Here is a 19,178-nt window from a genome sequence, read left to right as displayed (position 1 = left end):
CTGGACCGTCCGGAATCACTGGAGACACGTGTGGTTCAGCGACGAGTCCTACTTCCTGCTCCAGCGACATGATGGTCGGAGGAGGGTCTACCGGAGAGTAAACGAACGTTACGCGCCCAACTGTGTGGATGAGGCACCCGTTCATGGTGGTGGAGGCGTCATGGTGTGGGGGGCGATCAATACCGCTGGAAGGAGCACCCTGGTGCACGTCCAAGGGCGCATAACTGCCCAGCGATACGTGGAGGAAATTCTGCGCCCACACGCCCTTCCTCTTCTGGCTGACCAGGATGCCATATTCCAGCAGGACAACGCTCGCCCGCACACAGCACGACTCACCACCCAGTTCCTCACCGACCACCATGTCCAGGTGCTTCCCTGGCCATCCATGTCGCCAGACATGAACCCGATAGAACACCTCTGGGATGAATTGGACAGACGTGTGCGCAGGCGAGAAGAAGCGCCGGCAAATCACCGCGATCTATTGCAGGCACTTCAGGAGGAGTGGGACACCATCCCACAGCAAGATATCCGGCATCTGATCCATTCCATGCCCAGAAGGTGCCGGGCAGTTGTTGCTGCTCAAGGCAGTCACACCCCCTACTGACTTGACAGCCTCGGCACCCAATCGTATTGATTGACTGATTGATTTGAAGATGCAAATGAACTGTGTGTGCATTCAACTGTGTCCATACCAAATTTCAAACAAATAATCTAAATATTGGATTTTCTATTAATTTTTTCGAAAAATAAAACAAATTTGGCAAGTAGCAACTATGCGTTTCATTTTTTGAACAGTATACATTGTGTGTGAATATTTGTTTGTCTGTTCACTTAAAAGACCGTTGGGTCGAAATATCTGTGAATGTATTGTTTTGTCAATAACAAAGTCTAACGTTCCAACAACCTACCTTTCTTGGGTTTTTTTGGTCTTATTTTATTATTGTCCTGCTTGTTTGTGTTTCGCTGAGTAATCCATGGCCAGAGAGTCGTTGTTATCATCAGTGTTATACTGTCTAGCATTATACAGAGGCATAGGCGATGTGGCCGAATTGAGCAAATATGGAAACTATACGTCAGAGATTGTCCAAAGTGCAAGTAGAAGGCTTGACACTGGATTATAACAAAACACCCACCTGACTACACTAGAAAACATCGAGCCTGTTGGAGAAGTATGCGCGTGTGTTAATGTTGATAACGTGTATGAGCATATACGTGCATTCATGCGTAATTGTGTGAGCACGCGTATTATCTTAATCTGTTTAAAGTCGAACTTTTATTCTCTCTCTCTGTTCGCTCCTAATAGCCTACGCAGTAGAAGGGGTCTGCTTGGCTGCTCTCTTCTTCGTCAGCGACTGGAGGGTCGCCTTCGGCATCATTTGCTGCGGAATAGCGATTGGAGGCATGGCAGTGTCAGGTATACACCAAAAGCATTTTCTTCCAAACCACAAGCGTTTGTAGGATAACATGTATAGGAGGCGTACATTTTTGTATGGTCGCGATCGCTGTGTTGTGCAATGCTAAAAGTTGGTCGGTACTTTTTCTGTGGCTGACAAGAGATCATTTTCGGAACCACCCAGCGCCGAGCGGAGTTAGGGTTCAGGTTGGGGCTATAGGTACTTTGGGTTAGTGACGAAGCTTAAGATCTAAAGCGAACTCTCAATAGTCTTAATTGAGAGTTGTCAGTAGTGTTTCAGTAAATCGAATGCATTGACCCCAGGTCCGTTGTTTAAACTTCTCAGCGGAATTTCATTTCGTAACTATCCTGGGGTCAAAAGAGCCAAGAGAACTGGAACACTGCCGCCGCCTCTTGATACACACACGGCTTAAAGTTGTTGCAAAAAACATGATTAAATGTGTCCAACGAAGGTGCTATACGTCTTTGGTGCTGTTCAGTTGCAAGATATCTCGCTAACTTTTAGCCATTTTTCTCCATCAAACGAAATGCGGCGTGAATTTATTTTTTAGTAAGTTTCGATGGTCTTGACTGCAGCTCGCCATAGTTTCAAAGGTTAAAAAAATGCATAATGTCCAGGGCCGGATCTGGGGGGGGGGGGGGTTCCTGGGGTTCCGGACCCCCCCCCCCCCCCCTGGCCATCCAATGTACCTCTCAGAGAAAAAAAAATGTGGACTTTGGACCCCTGCCTTCAGTTGGAACCCCCCCCCCCCCCCCTCAAACGAACTTGGTCCGGCCCTGATGTCAAATGCTTTCAGCGATATGTTATCTCAACTCTCAACAGCGTACGTGACTGTGCAGTACTTCTGCATCGTATCTGTCTTGGTCATGGCGAGAACACTGGGGCTCTCTTCTCCACCCTTCCTCCTCCTCTCTCTCTCTCTCTCTCTCTCTCTCTCTCTCTCTCTCTCTCTCTCTCTCTCTCTCTCTCTCTCTCTCTCTCTCTCTCTCTCTGTTGTTATTTTGTACTGAGAAATCATTTTATAAACCGAAGATGTAGCTTTAACAAAATTACAGAAAAATGTAGGGTTCGTACAGAGTCCTTGAACCCTGGAAAACTCCTTGAAAATTGGAAAACCTTTTCCAGGCCTTGAAAAGTGCTTGAAAATAGAGTTTTGTGAAATAGTCATTGAAAAGTACTTGATTTTTCCAAATTGTTGCCTATACATTTTGTCAGCAGCTTGTCTTGTTTAAAAAAAATGCAACCCCCTTTTTTTTTGTCAAATACAGTAGGCTACACACATTTTGGGAGAATAAAAGATCGAGTGAAAACGAAAGCAGACGAACTAACTATTACTAGTCACCCGTAGTTGCTTCCCTTCCCGGAAGTTGGCAAGGGAAACAACTACGGAATGACTAATAGTTTGCAGACTTAAAAAACTGAAGGTAAGCTTGGTGCTTTGCATTAATTTGGGGAAAATCATGTCCTTGAAAAGCATTTTTTGGTCCTGGAAATGTCCTTGAAAACTCATTGAATTGTATCAGCTCTGCCCTGCAGGAACCCTGAAAATGTAACTTAAGATGAAATGTCCTACAGCATATGCGCCTCTACCGTCCGACATGGCTCCACAGTACACGAGCGTCATCTCTGGTCTGACCATGACTGGAACACTCGGGGCCGTGCTCATCACTGGCCTGGCTGCAGTCGTACAGGTCAGGTTCTCTTCTCACAGATGAGATTCTCTTCCTCTTTTAACTCTTCCCGGTACCAAGTTTGGTATGAACGGTTGCACACGTTTTATTCATTGTTAAAGGCACACTTCTTCTCGTGTAAACTGTTCGACTCACCGTCTCAGATCTGGCCCGACTTTTACAAGGGATAAGACCATCCCTCCTCTTGGACACTTACCAAAAATGAACAGCTTGGGTGCTGTCTGTACATATTACAGTATTTTTTTGACTCACATGCGAAGCAAAAGTGAGTCTATGTACTCACCCGAGTCGTCCGTCCGTCCGTCCGTCCGGACGTCCGTCCGTCCGTCCGGACGTCCGTCCGGAAAACTTTAACGTTGGATATTTCTTGGACACTATTCAGTCTATCAGTACCAAATTTGGCAAGATGGTGTATGATGACAAGGCCCCAAAAAACATACATAGCATCTTGACCTTGCTTCAAGGTCAAGGTCGCAGGGGCCATAAATGTTGCCTAAAAAAGAGCTATTTTTCACATTTTTCCCATTTTCTCTGAAGTTTTTGAGATTCAATACCTCACCTATATATGATATATAGGGCAAAGTAAGCCCCATCTTTTGATACCAGTTTGGTTTACCTTGCTTCAAGGTCAAGGTCACAGGAGCTCTTCAAAGTTGGATTGTATACATATTTTGAAGTGACCTTGACCCTGAACTATGGAAGATAACTGTTTCAAACTTAAAAATTATGTGGGGCACATGTTATGCTTTCATCATGAGACACATTTGGTCACATATGATCAAGGTCAAGGTCACTTTGACCCTTATGAAATGTGACCAAAATAAGGTAGTGAACCACTAAAAGTGACCATATCTCATGGTAGAAAGAGCCAATAAACACCATTGTACTTCCTATGTCTTGAATTAACAGCTTTGTGTTGCATGACCTTGGATGACCTTGACCTTGGGTCAAGGTCACATGTATTTTGGTAGGAAAAATGTGTAAAGCAGTTCTTAGTGTATAATGTCATTGCTAGGTTTAGTTATTTGACCTTGACCCTGAAGGTCAAGGTCATGTCAAGGTCAAGCATGTGAGTCGTATGGGCTTTGCCCTTCTTGTTGTTTGTTTAATGAATTACTTTTGTAAAAGCCACTGGTGAGCCTAGTTGTTTACACGAGCATGAGCGCGCTTTCTTGCTTCGCTGAGTAGTTACTTTTGTCAGATGATTGAGCCACTGAATAATAGGTTCTCAATAAATAATAAATAAAACAGACCACGAACCTAGGTGAAATAGACATTCTGCCAATCAGCACATGGAGTAAACAAAGGAAATAATTTGGGAGGCATGAAAACAAAAGAGAGAGCTGAGAGAGTGAGAGAGAGATGTGCTCTTTGGATGTGTTCGCACTCCCAACAATAAGCATTAACTTACAGATAGGTTTGTGCGTATCACGCATTGCTTGACGACCAAAAAGAGTACAAGTAAAAAAGGTTCATCAACTGTTTTGCTTTTTCTTCTTCCGTCAGACACTTTGGGCATGGCAGATAGTCTTTCTAGTTGCTGGAATCTTCCATTTGGCCAGTGCAGTTCTCTTTTTCTTCATGGTGGATGCCCGACTGCAGCCCTGGGCCAAGGGAAAGACGTCAAGTACAGCGAATCAGCCCAGAAAGGCAGGCAACACCAACAACAGCGCTGTGGGCCAATCAGACTCCGAAGAAAATATCGACAATTACGAAACAGCCCCGCTCACGGAGAGTTCAGAAGCTTCACACAACGATCTAGAGTTCGGACTGAAGCGTGATTACAAAACTATTGACAGAGTTACATAATTATGAGAAAATTCTTTCGTAGTTTTGTTTGTTTTGATAACTAAATGTGCGTTGCGTTTTCTGTTGGTATTGTGTATTTATATCTGTGTGTGTGTGTGTGTGTGTGTCCAAAAATGAAAACAATAAGTAGGATTTTGTTAAGGATAAAAGGGCTAAGAACACCCACGCACGCACGCACCCACACACGCGGCACGTACGTACGTACGTACGTACACACGTACACACACACACACACACACATTACACAGGGTTGCAGTTTACATAAATCAAACCACTTTACTTGAGTGCAACAATGTTTACAATATTTATAAAAAATTTCGTGTTTGGCTAGTCTTCAAATCTTCGGAAAGCAACAACTGTGTTATACAATTTACAGTAATACTTACAATCGAGTACTGGCACTATCGTCGGCAACTCTGATTTGGCATCAGATTCTCTCTCTCTCTCTCTCTCTCTCTCTCTCTCTCTCTCTCTCTCTCTCTCTCTCTCTCTCTCTCTCTCTCTCTCTCTCTCTCTTTATGAATTACACAAATATGTTCTTTATTATATGTATTATGTGGAATTTATGTTGCGATTTTCCATCATCACTTCATCATCATCATCATCATCATCATCATCAGGGGCGGATCTGGGGGGGTGCAATGGGTGCAATTGCACCCCCCCCCCCCCCCCCAGCGGGACAAAAAAAAAAAAAAGAAGAAAAAAAAAAGAAGAAAAATGTATCACCTGAAAATAGCACTTTACACGCTCAGATTGCACCAGATTGCACAATTTTGCTTCCTTTTTAAAAAAAAAATTCCGGACCCCCCTAGCATGCTCGGCGCTTCGCGCCATCGGTTCGGCGCTTCGCGCCTTCGCTGATAAGATACACACAAAAAAAAAAGAACTTTGCACCCCCCCCCCCCCCTTTCAAAACCCAGATCCGCCCCTGATCATCATCATCATCATCATCATCATCATTATCATTTACACCATATAATCATTATTAGCATTAGTGTAAACGTTGGTATCGTGTGAATTTTACCGTCGATCACTTTACATGTGTTAACATGTTGCATGTTTCGCTTTCGATTTGTATGTTGCTTACTTTGCCATTTTATTGTTTATGTTTGTTTGCTTACTTGTCGATTGTTTGCTGGTTCGTTCGTTTACTTTGTTTATTTGTCATGTTGCTTTACTTGTTTATCATTTATTAGATATTTGTATTAGAAGTAAGGACCGGTTGTAAGAAAAGGCGTCGCCTTAAACCTCTATCCTTGAAAAATAAAGTTCCATCATCATCATCATCATCTCTCTCTCTCTCTCTCTCTCTCTCTCTCTCTCTCTCTCTCTCTCTCTCTCTCTCTCTCTCTCTCTCTCTCTCTCTCTCTCTCTCTCTCTCTCGAACGTGATTGCAGGCATGCGGCGCGCGTGTGTGTGCGAGTCGACTTTCTTTTCCTTTGTATTATATTGACATACATGTACATTTCAATGTTCTATCATGCATTATGTATTCGTATAGGTAATGTTGTAATTAGTAATACTGTATGATTGCGATTGACAATTGTCCTTTTATTGTCTTTATTGTTATGTCTTAGTTTAGCAGGGACAGATTGTAAGACTAGGCGTGAGCCTAAAATCTCCATCCTTGAGTAATAAAGTTCGTTCGTTCGTTCGTTCGTTCGTTCTCTCTTTTTCTATCCCACATACATGCACACACACACAAATACACCCACAGACATTCGGACACACTGTCACACATACACACCTGCTATCAATCACACACACACACACACACACGCGCGCACGCACACACACACACACCGGTATACTAATAATTATGCACCATCCACAAGACGCAACTTTATCAAATGGAGACATCTCAGTCACGACAGCTTCGCTTAGGCTAATAGCAAATCTTGTAAAACTAAAATTTTTAAAAAAAACCATACAGATGATTTTATATTTATCAACCTACACGCACACACCCAATCAAGTTGGCCTTTGTAAAGTTTTTTTGTTTGTGAGTTTGGCTGCAAACTTGCTTTACAGGGAGGAAACCCACAATGCGAATAAACACTTCGCAGATATGACGCTGGACAACTGTTAACCCGTGATTTGTAAAAATTTTTAAAAAATTACAAATCACGGGGCGCGCCCCGCGATTTGTAAAAACATTTTTACAAATCGCGAGGCGTAAAATTTTTTACAAATCACGTTTTTGCGCCCGATATTTTCTTGTCATCTCCAAAGTCAAGGGACAAAAACGAAATCCCTTGACTTTTGGGGTAGCGCGACTGTTAATTTTTAAGATTTTTAAGATTTTTTTTTTTCATTTCTAGGATGTCCCATCGTTGGGAAATTCCGGTCGCTTCCTCCCAGTGGAAAGCTAGCAGTGACAAAGTCGCACTACCCCAAAGTCAAGGGATCTATTAGTCCCGTTTCGCCGTTATCCCATTTCACCCCCATCCCATTTCGCGACATTTCACAGGCCAAGTGTCAGTTTACCACCATATCATGTACCATTAGCTCCACATCCCATTTTGGCGCAATCCCGTTTCGCCGTTAGCCCATTTCGCCCCCATCCCATTTTCGCGACATTTCTCAGGCCAAGTGTCATTTTACCACCATGTCATGTACCATTAGCTCCACATCCCATTTTGGCGCAATCCCGTTTCGCCGTTAGCCCATTTCGCCCCCATCCCATTTTTGCGACATTTCACAGGCCAAGTGTCATTTTACCACCGTGTCATACCACTAGCGCCACATTCCATTTTGTCGCCATGCCGTTTTGCCGTCATCTCATTTCGCCGCCATCCCTATTTCGCGACATTTTGGATTGTGGCAAACATGGGATTTCGCGTAAACGGAATGTCTTCCTAGTTGAATAACGCAGTATAGTAGTATAGTGAGGCTTGGCAAGAAGAATAAATCAAAAATGGGATGGCGGCCAATGGGATGGTGTCAAAATGGGATGTCGCGCTATTGTTATGACACGGTAGTAAAATGACGCTTGGCTTGTGAAATGTCGCGACAATGGGATGGGGGCGAAACGGCATGGCGGTGAAACGGCATGGCGGTGAAACGGCATGGCGGCCAAATGGGATATGGTGTCAAAATGGGATGTCGCGCTATTGTTATGACATGTTAGTAAAATGACGCTTGGCTTGTGAAATGTCGCGGAAATGGGATGGGGCAAAAAATGGGACGGCAGCAAAATGGGATTGCACCATATTGGGATGTGGATCTAAAACCACCCCCACCACTCAGCGTAGAGGCTCTAAACAAGAAAAATTAATAATAATAAAAGGCATGCATTACTTTGTGGAATGCGATATTTTTACATTTTTATATTTTTACAAATCGCGGTTTTAGGTTCGACGTGATTTGTAAAATAGTTTTACATTTTTACAAATCACGGGTTAACAACAACTCTTATCTCTTCATCCAATATGGGTTTTCAGATTCAGTTGCTTTGCCTCAAAAGCCAAGATAAGTCCGTCTTGCTTCGCCCGATGTTACAACTCTGAAACAGTTGTGAAGAGATGGATCAATAATTAATACATGTATACCTATAGTAAGAAGAGTTTTATCCCAACAAAATACTTCAAAAGTAAGAAATGAAGAGAGCGAAAAACAGAGTGAAAGGGACAGGATGAGAGACAGAGAGGGAGGAGAACAGAGAGACAGACAGACAGAGATAATGACAATGATTTGTCCCTTTTGATACTATACGAGCATGACTTACACAAATGTGTTCGCTGTAGGCTACATATGTTTTAATTGCTTCATTACTATGATAGAGAGAGAGAGACATATTCAGAAAGAGAGAGACAGACTCAGAAAGAGAGAGATAGAGACAGAAAGAGAGAGAAACAGACCAAAAAACAAATACAAAGACAACCAAAAATATTACACAAAAACACTTGCATGTTGTGTGTGCGTAAGCCCTACGTTTGAGCGAGCGTGCGATCGTATTTGCATGCGTTCACGTGTGCGTCCGTCTTTCCGTCTACAGGATTGCTGTCTGTGTGTGTGCATGTACACACATATTATACCGGAGAGTGAAGGATCAAATACCCAGTTCACACTTATCTACGCTAAAACCGTACTAACAAATGCATACCAGCGCTGCTTTTACTTGATTTGAGCAGAACTACTTGAAGTCTTGGTCCGGCTTTTCGGCTTGTTCCACAACCTATCAAAGTAAGGGAAAAGAAAAGAAAACATTTATATGATCAAAAATGCTTAATACGATGCTGACTGTATGGAGTTAACTGTTCTTTCCGTCTTTGCCAATACTTCTATAATGAAGATACAACGTGCAAATAATAATAAATTTACATTCGTTGCTTTTTCAAATATTGAAAAGCTCGCTTTCGCTCGCATTTCAATATTTAAAAAAGCAACTCGAACACAAATCTTGTACGACACAGCAAGCCATGTAGTATTCTCTATTTCCATTTTTCATTATATGGTCATCCTACGAATATTGCAGGGGTAGGACAGTTCTTTAAAATCGAAGTGGTTGTTCTTCCAACGAAAATTCTGTGTATATGCAAATCTATCGTATTAATAACATAAACATTTAACTCTAATTGGCTGTGTAGTTTTTACCACACGTGCAATCGCCAGCACCAATGATGAGTGTACTTTTACCATCTCTTTATCCTTCTTCCCAGAAACTCAAATGTTAAAATGATGGCTCTGAAAATAGCACCGTGGAAGTGACGTCATACAAGAAGAGTGAACATTTTGAGACGCATCTTGTGTGATGAAAAACCTCACATCGGGAGACTGCCAAATTAATGGCAAGTAGGGTGAACGTCGACTCAGATTTAGCTGTTGTCGTCGTCGTCGTCGTCTTCGCAGTAGTAGTAGTAATAGTAAGCCTAGTAGCAACAGAAGTAATAACAGCAGCAGTTGCTGTTGTTGTTGGGGAGGGGGGCTCTTACCAGAAATATGACGCTATGGATATGCCAGCAGCAAAACCAACGAAGAAAATGACGACTACAATTATGGTCGTTTTGGACCCATCAGCATTCAGTTCTGAGTAAATAAAAACACAGACAAAACAACTATGTTAGTTGTGTAAGCAGTACAACATAATATAAATCAATTCTACATTACTCATGGCATGACAGGTCTACAACATTCAAGAGACTGGTCTGTCATTGTTCAGGATATGTATTTTTCTGTTTTAGACTCTATGAAGATAATCTATGAGTTATATTGAGCACAAAACCGATCAACGCACGGGAAAAATAAGTTCTGATTCCAACATGATTTTGATAATCTCTGTCTTCCAGAAATAAATTTAATAACGAATCAAGCAAACCAGCGCACGCACGCGCGCGCGTGTGTGTGTGTGTGTGCGTGAATGTGTGCTTTGTGCCCGTACGCTCCTATGAAAAAGGGTGACTGATAATTAAGTCTTCAATATCATTGTAATGATAAGAAGGCGACAACGCTTACTTGAGGCACACAGAGGTGGAATCCAGTCTGGTACACAAACGCATGTACCGACAGTGTGAAGACATGTACTTCCTTGGCAACCAACTCCACAAATCTTTGTGCAGCTAGCTCCATATGAGCCACTTTCACACTCTGGTGAAAAAAAGATTAAAAATAAATATGCATATAATATCCATTTACTACTAAGACAATGGCAGATTCTCATGCACTCATGCCATCTCTCTCTCTCTCTCTCTCTCTCTCTCTCTCTCTCTCGCTCTCTCTCTCTCTCTATCTATCTCTCTCTCTCTCTCTCTCAGTCTATCTCTCTCTCACTCTCTCTCTCTCTCTCTCTCTCTCTCTCTCTCTCTCTCTCTCTCTCTTGGGCGGGGACGTAGCTCAGTTGGTAGCGCGCTGGCTTTGTAGCCAATTGGTCGCTATCAGCGTGGGTTCGATCCCCACGTTCGGCGAGAGATTTATTTCTCGGAGTCAACTTTGTGCAGACTCTCTTCGGTGTCCGAACACCCCCGTGTGCACACATGCGCACGAAAAAGATCCCACGTTCACAGCGAAAGTCTCAGGGCTTGGAAAACACGAAGACACGCATGCACCATCTCTCGTCTCTGATTATCATGATCGCATTTCGATACTTTGACGAGACAAACCCAATGCTGGTGTGTCGAAGAAGATAGCCACAGCAGGCTTGTTCGAATCAAAGTATCACACCATATCTTCAGCGTATTACCAATACCTGTCCCAATATAGACCAGTTGGTCTAAGAGGACGTTAAACCCTAATAGTCAGTCAGTCTCTCTCTCTCTCTCTCTCTCTCTCTCTCTCTCTCTCTCTCTCTCTCTCTCTCTCTCTCTCTCTCTCTCTCTCTCTCTTTTTCAATATAGGCGAACGCTGCTGATTATAATGACTTACGGATTACTCAGTTTATTATTACTTCATCCTAAAACTCAAACTGATTTGTCAATAAACTAAATTCTTAAAAAGAAGGTGGTATTCCTTTTGAAAATGTAGAAACAAAAATTAGTTTTACCTGAACCGCACAAAGGTGGTTTCCATCCAGGTAAACAGTGGCAAGAACCGTCAGCTGTTCTACATGTCCCATTGTCACACCCACCTCCGCAACTCTTCGTACAGTTGATACCAAAGTAGCCACCTATACACTCTGAAAACGAAAAACAACAACAAATGCCAAATAAAGGACAATATTCATACACAAGGGCGGTTTCCATCCTTGTAAAGCCTGCTATTAACTGGGCCAATTCGCGAAGTCTGCTTCACGAAGCTCGCTGTACGAAGTTTTGCCACTTAATTTTCGAAGTCAACTTCGGGCTCAATTAAGGAAAGCTTTACGCAAGCGCAAGTGCCGCCTGTTGTGTTGCATGTATTGTCCACACACTCCTCGCCAACATTGTGCACTTGTTTCACAAGGATCCATTTTCACAGTCTTAAAAATATTATCGCTATCAGACCATCGATAACTGAATTCATACATATACACTCGTGCAATACTGGCCAAAAAAGTAAAACAGATAAAGACCGTTTTAGTCTCACCTGAATCACACAATGATGGCTTCCATCCAGGCAGACAGCGACACGTGCCATCTGTGGTGTTACATGTACCATTCTCACATCCACCTCCGCATTTCTCTGTGCAGTTGACACCAAACAAGCCATCCCGACAATCTGGAAACACATATACAATTATGCTTTCTAAACGACCACACAGTGTTTATTTGTTTTTTGGTGTGTTTTATTTGTGTTTTGTTTTGGTTGGGGTAGGTTGGGTGTTTTTGTTGTTGGGTTTTTTTTTTGTTTTTTTTTTGGGGGGGGGGGTCATCTCAACATCTCAAGATATCCTATTCATTTTAATTGTGTACTGTTAAGAAATACCACTGAGGGCTTATCGTATTTCCTTTGCATGTTTCTCCAATAGTGTTTGGTAAACTAAGCCTAAGCAGCTAACTGCGCATGCGATAAGCTGGACTTCCGTATTAACGCACAAAACATGTTTCATGCATAAAAGAATGTGCTTCACTTCTGTCAGGTCTACTAGTGTATAATCGAGAAATAAGCACGAACATAGGAAGTAATGTTTCGTTACCTGTACTGTTGCTAGTCTTTCGGATGGGACGAAAAATCGAGGTCCCTTCGTGTACACTACATTGGGGTTTGCACGTTAAAGATCCCACGATTGACAAAAGGGTCTTTCCTGGCAAAATTGTATAGGCATAGATAAAAATGTCCACCAAAATACCCGTGTGGTTTGGAATAATAGGCCGTGAAAAGTAGGATATGCGCCGAAATGGCTGCGATCTGCTGGCCGATGTGAATGCGTGATGTATTGTGTAAAAAAAATTTCATCTCACACGGCATAAATAAATCCCTGCGCCTTGAATATGTGCGCGATATAAATTGCATAAAATAAAAATTAAAAATAAAAAAATAAATCCCTGCGCTTAGAACTGTACCCACGGAATACGCGCGATATAAGCCTCATATTGATTGATTGATTGCCATCTATCAGTGTGCTGCACAAGGTTGGTTTCCATCCCAGTAAGCAAACGCAGGTGCCATCCGTGGCGTTACATACACCTCCTGTACACCCCTCTCCACACGCCGTTGTACAGTTGGCGCCAAACGATCTTGCTTCACACTCTGAAAAATAGTGTTGTCATGAGACATAGATTCTTCGTTTTATTACATTTAGTCAAGTTTTGACTTAATGTTTTAACATAGACGGGGAATTAAGACGAGGGTAACCTTCGTGGTTGAAAACGACGTTAAACACCAAATAAAGAAAGAAAGAAAGACGAGGGTCGTGGTGTATGTGTGTGTGCGTGTGTGTGTGTGTGTGTGTAGAGCGATTCAGAGAAAACCATTTGACCGATCTTCATGAAAGTTCACATGAGAGTTCCTGGGTACTATGATATCCCCGAACAGTTTTAATTTTTCCGATAAATGTCTTTGATGACGTCATATCCGACTTTTTGTGAAAATTGAGGCCGCACTGTCACGCCCTCATTTTTCAATCAAATTGATTTAAATTTTGGTCAAGCAATCTTCGACAAAGTCCGGACTACGGGATTGAATTTCAGCTCCGCAACGTAAAAATGAGTTAATTAGTTTGCTCATTAAAGTTGTCATTAAAATCGAATTTTCACTAACAGATTCACAAATTATGGCATCGTATTCCCCAATTTCTCCTGATTTCAAAAACATATACATTTCGGCTTTAGCCATAAATGATTTTATGACAAGCAAGACAACCACTGCAAATGGTCCGTTTGAGGAAAGCTTAAGCAAGCGCTTAATTCTCAAACGGTTTGCTTGAAAATTAATCTAAATTCGGCTGAATAAAACATTAATCTTAATCCGGCTATAATGCTAGAGAGTTGTCTTGATGGCTGGGTGTGTGCCTCGCCATGGGATGGTTTTCACCCCCAAGGCGGACAGTATACACATTCAGCAGTAGCGAGGTAGTTAAGTGCATATTTCAGGCGTGTTAAAAGATGTTTTAAATCCACTCTCTCATGTGAGTTCCAGGAATCATGATCTCGAGGTCCAATCTTGTCGTCAGGCTGCGGCAGCACCTGGACAGGACGCGACAGGAAGGAACAGATCGAGAACTCAAGGCGCAGGCTGAATCAAAGGGCAAAGTGCCGAATTCAAAACGAGAATGGCAGAAGTGTCTACCATCTTAACATCTGGAGGATTGACTCTGCCTCCTCCCGGATTGCGTCCACCACAACCAAAGGGGAAACAAACTCTTTAAATCAAACTTCGGAGATTAAATTGCTAAAATTATGTTTAACTAAAACGCCCCTAGAATAAGGATTGGCGGAACATCTATTGCATAGCTGTATGTGGCGGGAGATAAGCATGGGAAAGGGGGACACTGCATTCTGTTGTATTTTGGTGAATTTTACCTGACTTAGGCAGGGTCCACAATGTGAGCCCAAGCGAACCAGGGGATGTGGCTAGCGTAACCACGGGGGGTTGTCTACCCCGTGGCTGGTTCTGGATCCTGCTCCCTCCAGAAGATCTGAAGCCTGGGGCTGGTAGCAAAGCCCCGCAAAACAGCAGCATGGGTGCCGTAAAGTAAGCACATGGTAATGGTTTCACACCCCGACCATGCTTACTCAGGGGTAAATGAAGGTTTGCAGTGGATCTCAGACCCGTTGTTGCCAGCTAACATGGGCCAGCTTTGGGAGGGATTCAATTTCATGATTAAGCAGTTACCCCCCCCCCCCCCTTAAGGAGGGGTTGAATTTCCTGATAAAGCAGTTACCCCCTTAACCATGCTTATCTTCCGCCAATCCGTGCCCATATCATGCCAAACTTTTACCTATATATCTTTTTATCAACCCCCCACGGGTTAGGGGGAAGAATTTACCCGATGCTCCCCAGCATGTCGTAAGAGGCGACTAACGGATTCTGTTTCTCCTTTTACCCTTGTTAAGTGTTTCTTGTATAGAATATAGTCAATGTTTGTAAAGATTTTAGTCAAGCAGTATGTAAGAAATGTTAAGTCCTTTGTACTGGAAACTTGCATTCTCCCAGTAAGGTCATATATTGTACTACGTTGCAAGCCCCTGGAGCAATTTTGTGATTAGTGCTTTTGTGAACAAGAAACAATTAACAAGTGGCTCTATCCCATCCCCTCCTCCCCCCTTTCCCCGTCGCGATATAACCTTGAACGGTTGAAAACGACGTTAAACACCAAATAAAGAAAGAAAGAATCTTTTTATCAGTCAAGTAAAAATAAACTTGACTGATCATAAGCCTTGTGTTTTTATTGATTATCCCCCTTAGTATGAGGGGGGATATTTGTGTTGCATGGTTGTTGGTATTGTCATAAATACATATGTCATGTTTACTATAAAAATGTGCTCAGAATTACAGAAAATTGGTTTAAGTAAGTACTGCGTTCGCGCGCTACGCGGAGACGAGCGTGACCCGTCTCGGTTTTTCGGTGTGGTTAGTCGAGACTATCTTGATTTGGTCTCGGCGATGACTGTTTTTTGTGTGTTAATCTGTTACTTTGATGCCGACACCTTGACTAAATGTTTTTATATCGCTTCACGCGACTTGTTTATTATGTTTCAGATAACTGACTTCAGATTTCTGAGCGACAATGCGTGTCTTACCTGAATAACACAATGGAGGCTTCCATCCAGCTAAACAGTGGCATGTGCCGTCAGTAGTGTTACATGTCCCATTGTCACACCCACCTCCGCATTTCTTCGTACAGTTGATACCAAAGTAGCCATCTATACACTCTTTTTTTTTTTTTTTTTTTTTTTTCTTTTTTTTTCTTCATTCATTTTTAAACCTCAGTTGCATGCAGGTTTGCTACTACAATTATTTTTTTGCCTTATCATTTTTTTTTTTTTTTTTTTTTTTTTTTTTTTTTTTTTTTTGGTGGCTTGGAGCAAACCTTCTTCATAGGTCTTTTCTTTTCTCTGTCAAATGTGTACATTTTTATATCAATAAACCTTATCAGTAAACTAATATGTTTAAATAAATAAATACATAAAAGTAATCATAACATAAATTTATTCCTAATGTTCAGCTCAGTTTCCAACAATACACCCAAATCCAACTTTTTCCCATATCTAAATTTTCCAATGGTCATTTTGGTAATTAAAATACAATAATTCACAAAGTAAATATAATCACTTTTCAAACTTTCCCTAAAATAACCCAAAAATACATTTTCTTCATTCAAAATGATGGCAACATGTATTTTCTTATACACAAAATCTTTACATATTTTCCAACCCTTCATCACCTCTTGGCAACTAAAAAAGAAATGTTCAAGGGTGTCTAATTCATTATAAACTTCACACTTATTCGATGTTCGTAATCCCATTTTGTTTAATAAAATATTGGTTGGATATATTCTATGTAATAGTTTCCAGTGCAGCAGACGTAATCTTTCTTCTTTTGTGCTGTTAACGGCCAGTAACCAGTTTCTCTTATCCAAATCTACATTATGTTTTCGTTTCCAAAAATCACAGGCACTCGGAATCTGGACATCAAGATCAACTAAACATTTTCTAATAAACTTTGCTGTTATATTACCACCGTTAACAATGAAATCCTGCAATGTAAAATATTGATATGGTAATGTGTCTGTACGTCTGGATTTAAGTGCTGTGCATAATGCATTGTATTCAAACTGTCTGGATGGTTTATAACCCACTTTTTGACATAAATCTTCAAAAGAAATAATAATACCATTTTCATTCATAACATCCTTTACAAATGAGATATTATGTTTTATAAAATCTTTAAAAAATAGGCATTTATGTTTAAATTGAATATTCATATTGTTCCAAATGCATTGGTCCTTTAATATTACTGGTGTAAAATCATACTTTTCACAGAAAACACTTTTATTGTCAAGCCAAATCAATAACACTTGTTTCCAAAACAATGATCTGCAAATATTGAGGCCATTCATCGTTTTCGAAGATGCATTTGAGTCAAAGCACGATAAACCAATGCCCAGACATGACAGACAATATCTTGGAATAACAGACCAATACACTCTGAAAACCAACAGAAAACAAAAATGCTTATCACAAGACAACATCCATGTACACAAGGACGGTTTCCATCCTTGTAAAGCCTGCTATTAATTGGGCAAATTCTTATTCACAAAGCTCGCTGCACAAAGCTTTGGCAGGGAATATTCTGAAAAAGACTTCGCCAACTCTTTGCGAAGTCAACTTCGGGCTCAATTAAGGAAAGCCTTCCGCTAGTGCCGCATGTAGTGTTGCATGTAGTGCCGCATGTAGTGTTGCATGTAGTGCCGCATGTAGTGTTGCATGTAGTGCCGCATGTAGTGTTGCATGTAGTGCCGCATGTAGTGTTGCATGTAGTGCCGCATGTAGTGTTGCATGTAGTGCCGCATGTAGTGTTGCATGTATGGCAAACACACTCCTCTTCGCACGCCATTGTACACTTGATTCCCAAGGATCCATTTTCACGATCTAAAAGATATTGTAGCTATCAGACGATAGATAACTAAATTGTGCAATACTGGACACAAACCTAAATCAATTAAAGACCTCTTAGTCTCACCTGAATCACACAGTGGAGGCTTCCATCCAGATAAACAGTAGCATGTGCCATCAGTGGTGTTACATGGCCTGTTCGCACACCCATCTCCGCACCGTTTTGTACAGTTGATACCAAAGAAGCCACCGATACACTCTGAAAACGAAGAACAAAAATGCAAAATGAAAATGAAAACATATTCATACACAAGGGCGGTTTCAATCCTAGTAGGCAATAGCAAGTGCCGCAAGACTTGTTGCATGTATTTCCAACACACCCCTCTTCGAACACCATTCTCACTTGATTCCCAAGGATCCATAGTCATGATTCGACAAATAGTGTCGCCATCAGACGATCCTCACTTGGTTCCCAAGGATCCATATTCATGATTCGACAAATAGTGTCGCCATCAGACGATCCTCACTTGATTCCCAAGGATTCATAGTCATGATTCGACAAATAGTGTCGCCATCAGACGATCCTCACTTGATTCCCAAGGATCCATAGTCATGATTCGACAAATAGTGTCGCTATCAGACGATCCTCACTTGATTCCCAAGGATCTATATTCATGATTCGACAAATAGTGTCGCTATCAGACGATCCAAAAAGGAATTCACACAAAAACACTCGTGCAATACTGGACAAAAAAAATAAATACAATAAAGACCTCTTGGTTTCACCTGAATAACACAATGGTGGCTTCCATCCAGGCAGACAGCGACACGTTCCATCAGTTGTGTTACATGTACCATACTCACATCCACCTCCGCATCTCTCTGTGCAGTTGACACCGAACACTCCGTCTCGACAATCTGGAAACACACACACAATTATGCTTTCTAAACGACCACACATTAGGGGGGGAGGAGGAGGGGTGTCAACATCTCAAATAAACCCATTATTTTTCATTTCGTTCTCTTAAGATAAACCAATGAGTGGCTATTTGTATGTCCTTTGCATGTTTCTCATAAAGTGCTTGTTAAAATAAGCCTAAGCAGCAAACTGCTCATACGATAAGCTGTACTTATATTATTGTACTTAATATGTTTTATGCAGACAAGAATGTACATGTGTTACACTTGGTGAATACTCGAGAAAAAGCATGAACACACGAAGAGATGTTTCGTTACCTGTACTGTTTTCATCATCCAGAATGAGTGTTCTACACAAGTTTGCTTTCCATCCCAGTAAGCAAACGCAGGTGCCATCCGTGGCGTTACATACACCTCCTGTACACCCCTCTCCACACGCCATGGTACAGTTGGCGCCAAACGATCCTGTTTCACACTCTGAAAACAAGTGTCGTTATGTAACAATAGATTCTTATGTCATTTCATTTTTCAGATAAATAATTCTAGATTTCTGATAACTGTAGAATGACAACACTATGAAACAACAACGTGTGTCTTACCTGAATCACACAATGGAGGCTTCCATCCAGCTAAACAGTGGCATGTGCCATCAGTGGTGTTACATGTCCCATTCGCACACCCACCTCCGCAATTCTTCGTACAGTTGATACCAAAGTAGCCATCTATACACTCTGAAAACGAAGGACATCAACAATACAAAATAACAATACAAACATATTCATACATAAAGGCGGTGTCCGTCCCTGTAGGCAATAGCAAGTGCCGCATGTAGTGTTGCATGGTTTTCCTTCAAACCCCTCTTGCACAATACTGTACACTTGAATCCCAAGAATCCATTTTACGATCTGAAAACTATTGCCGCTATTAGGCGATAG

The 19,178-nt window shown here is 41.7% G+C and overlaps 2 protein-coding genes and 1 long non-coding RNA gene across 3 annotated transcripts in view; 1 reads left to right on the top strand and 2 right to left on the bottom strand.

Annotated features, from left to right (window-relative positions):
* Nucleotides 1–5,580, top strand: part of LOC138964165 (vesicular glutamate transporter 1-like) — a 48,919-nt gene extending 43,339 nt beyond the window's left edge. Inside the window, exons 11-13 of the mRNA XM_070336055.1 lie at nucleotides 1,304–1,414; nucleotides 2,991–3,106; nucleotides 4,613–5,580. Of these exons, the coding sequence (XP_070192156.1) occupies nucleotides 1,304–1,414; nucleotides 2,991–3,106; nucleotides 4,613–4,915 (530 nt within the window). The 3' untranslated portion in view covers nucleotides 4,916–5,580. The remainder of the gene's footprint in view (nucleotides 1–1,303; nucleotides 1,415–2,990; nucleotides 3,107–4,612) is intronic.
* A 2,631-nt stretch (nucleotides 5,581–8,211) lies between these two features.
* LOC138964168 (uncharacterized) lies at nucleotides 8,212–10,502 on the bottom strand. The gene is made up of 4 exons (XR_011455037.1): nucleotides 10,370–10,502; nucleotides 9,850–9,943; nucleotides 9,021–9,092; nucleotides 8,212–8,420 (listed from the first exon to the last, which is right to left on the bottom strand). It is a non-coding gene; the product is annotated as an uncharacterized lncRNA (long non-coding RNA).
* Nucleotides 10,503–16,377: 5,875 nt separating this feature from the next.
* The window catches only part of LOC138963659 (multiple epidermal growth factor-like domains protein 10), a 42,947-nt gene continuing 40,146 nt past the window's right edge, over nucleotides 16,378–19,178 (bottom strand). Inside the window, exons 24-27 of the mRNA XM_070335506.1 lie at nucleotides 18,843–18,974; nucleotides 18,562–18,720; nucleotides 18,190–18,243; nucleotides 16,378–16,394 (exon numbers count right to left, since the gene is read on the bottom strand). Of these exons, the coding sequence (XP_070191607.1) occupies nucleotides 16,378–16,394; nucleotides 18,190–18,243; nucleotides 18,562–18,720; nucleotides 18,843–18,974 (362 nt within the window). The remainder of the gene's footprint in view (nucleotides 16,395–18,189; nucleotides 18,244–18,561; nucleotides 18,721–18,842; nucleotides 18,975–19,178) is intronic.

This window comes from Littorina saxatilis, linkage group LG4 (genome assembly GCF_037325665.1).
Source record: "Littorina saxatilis isolate snail1 linkage group LG4, US_GU_Lsax_2.0, whole genome shotgun sequence".
Classification (NCBI taxonomy): Eukaryota; Metazoa; Mollusca; class Gastropoda; order Littorinimorpha; family Littorinidae; genus Littorina; species Littorina saxatilis.
This window is presented reverse-complemented; position numbering and strand designations above follow the sequence as displayed.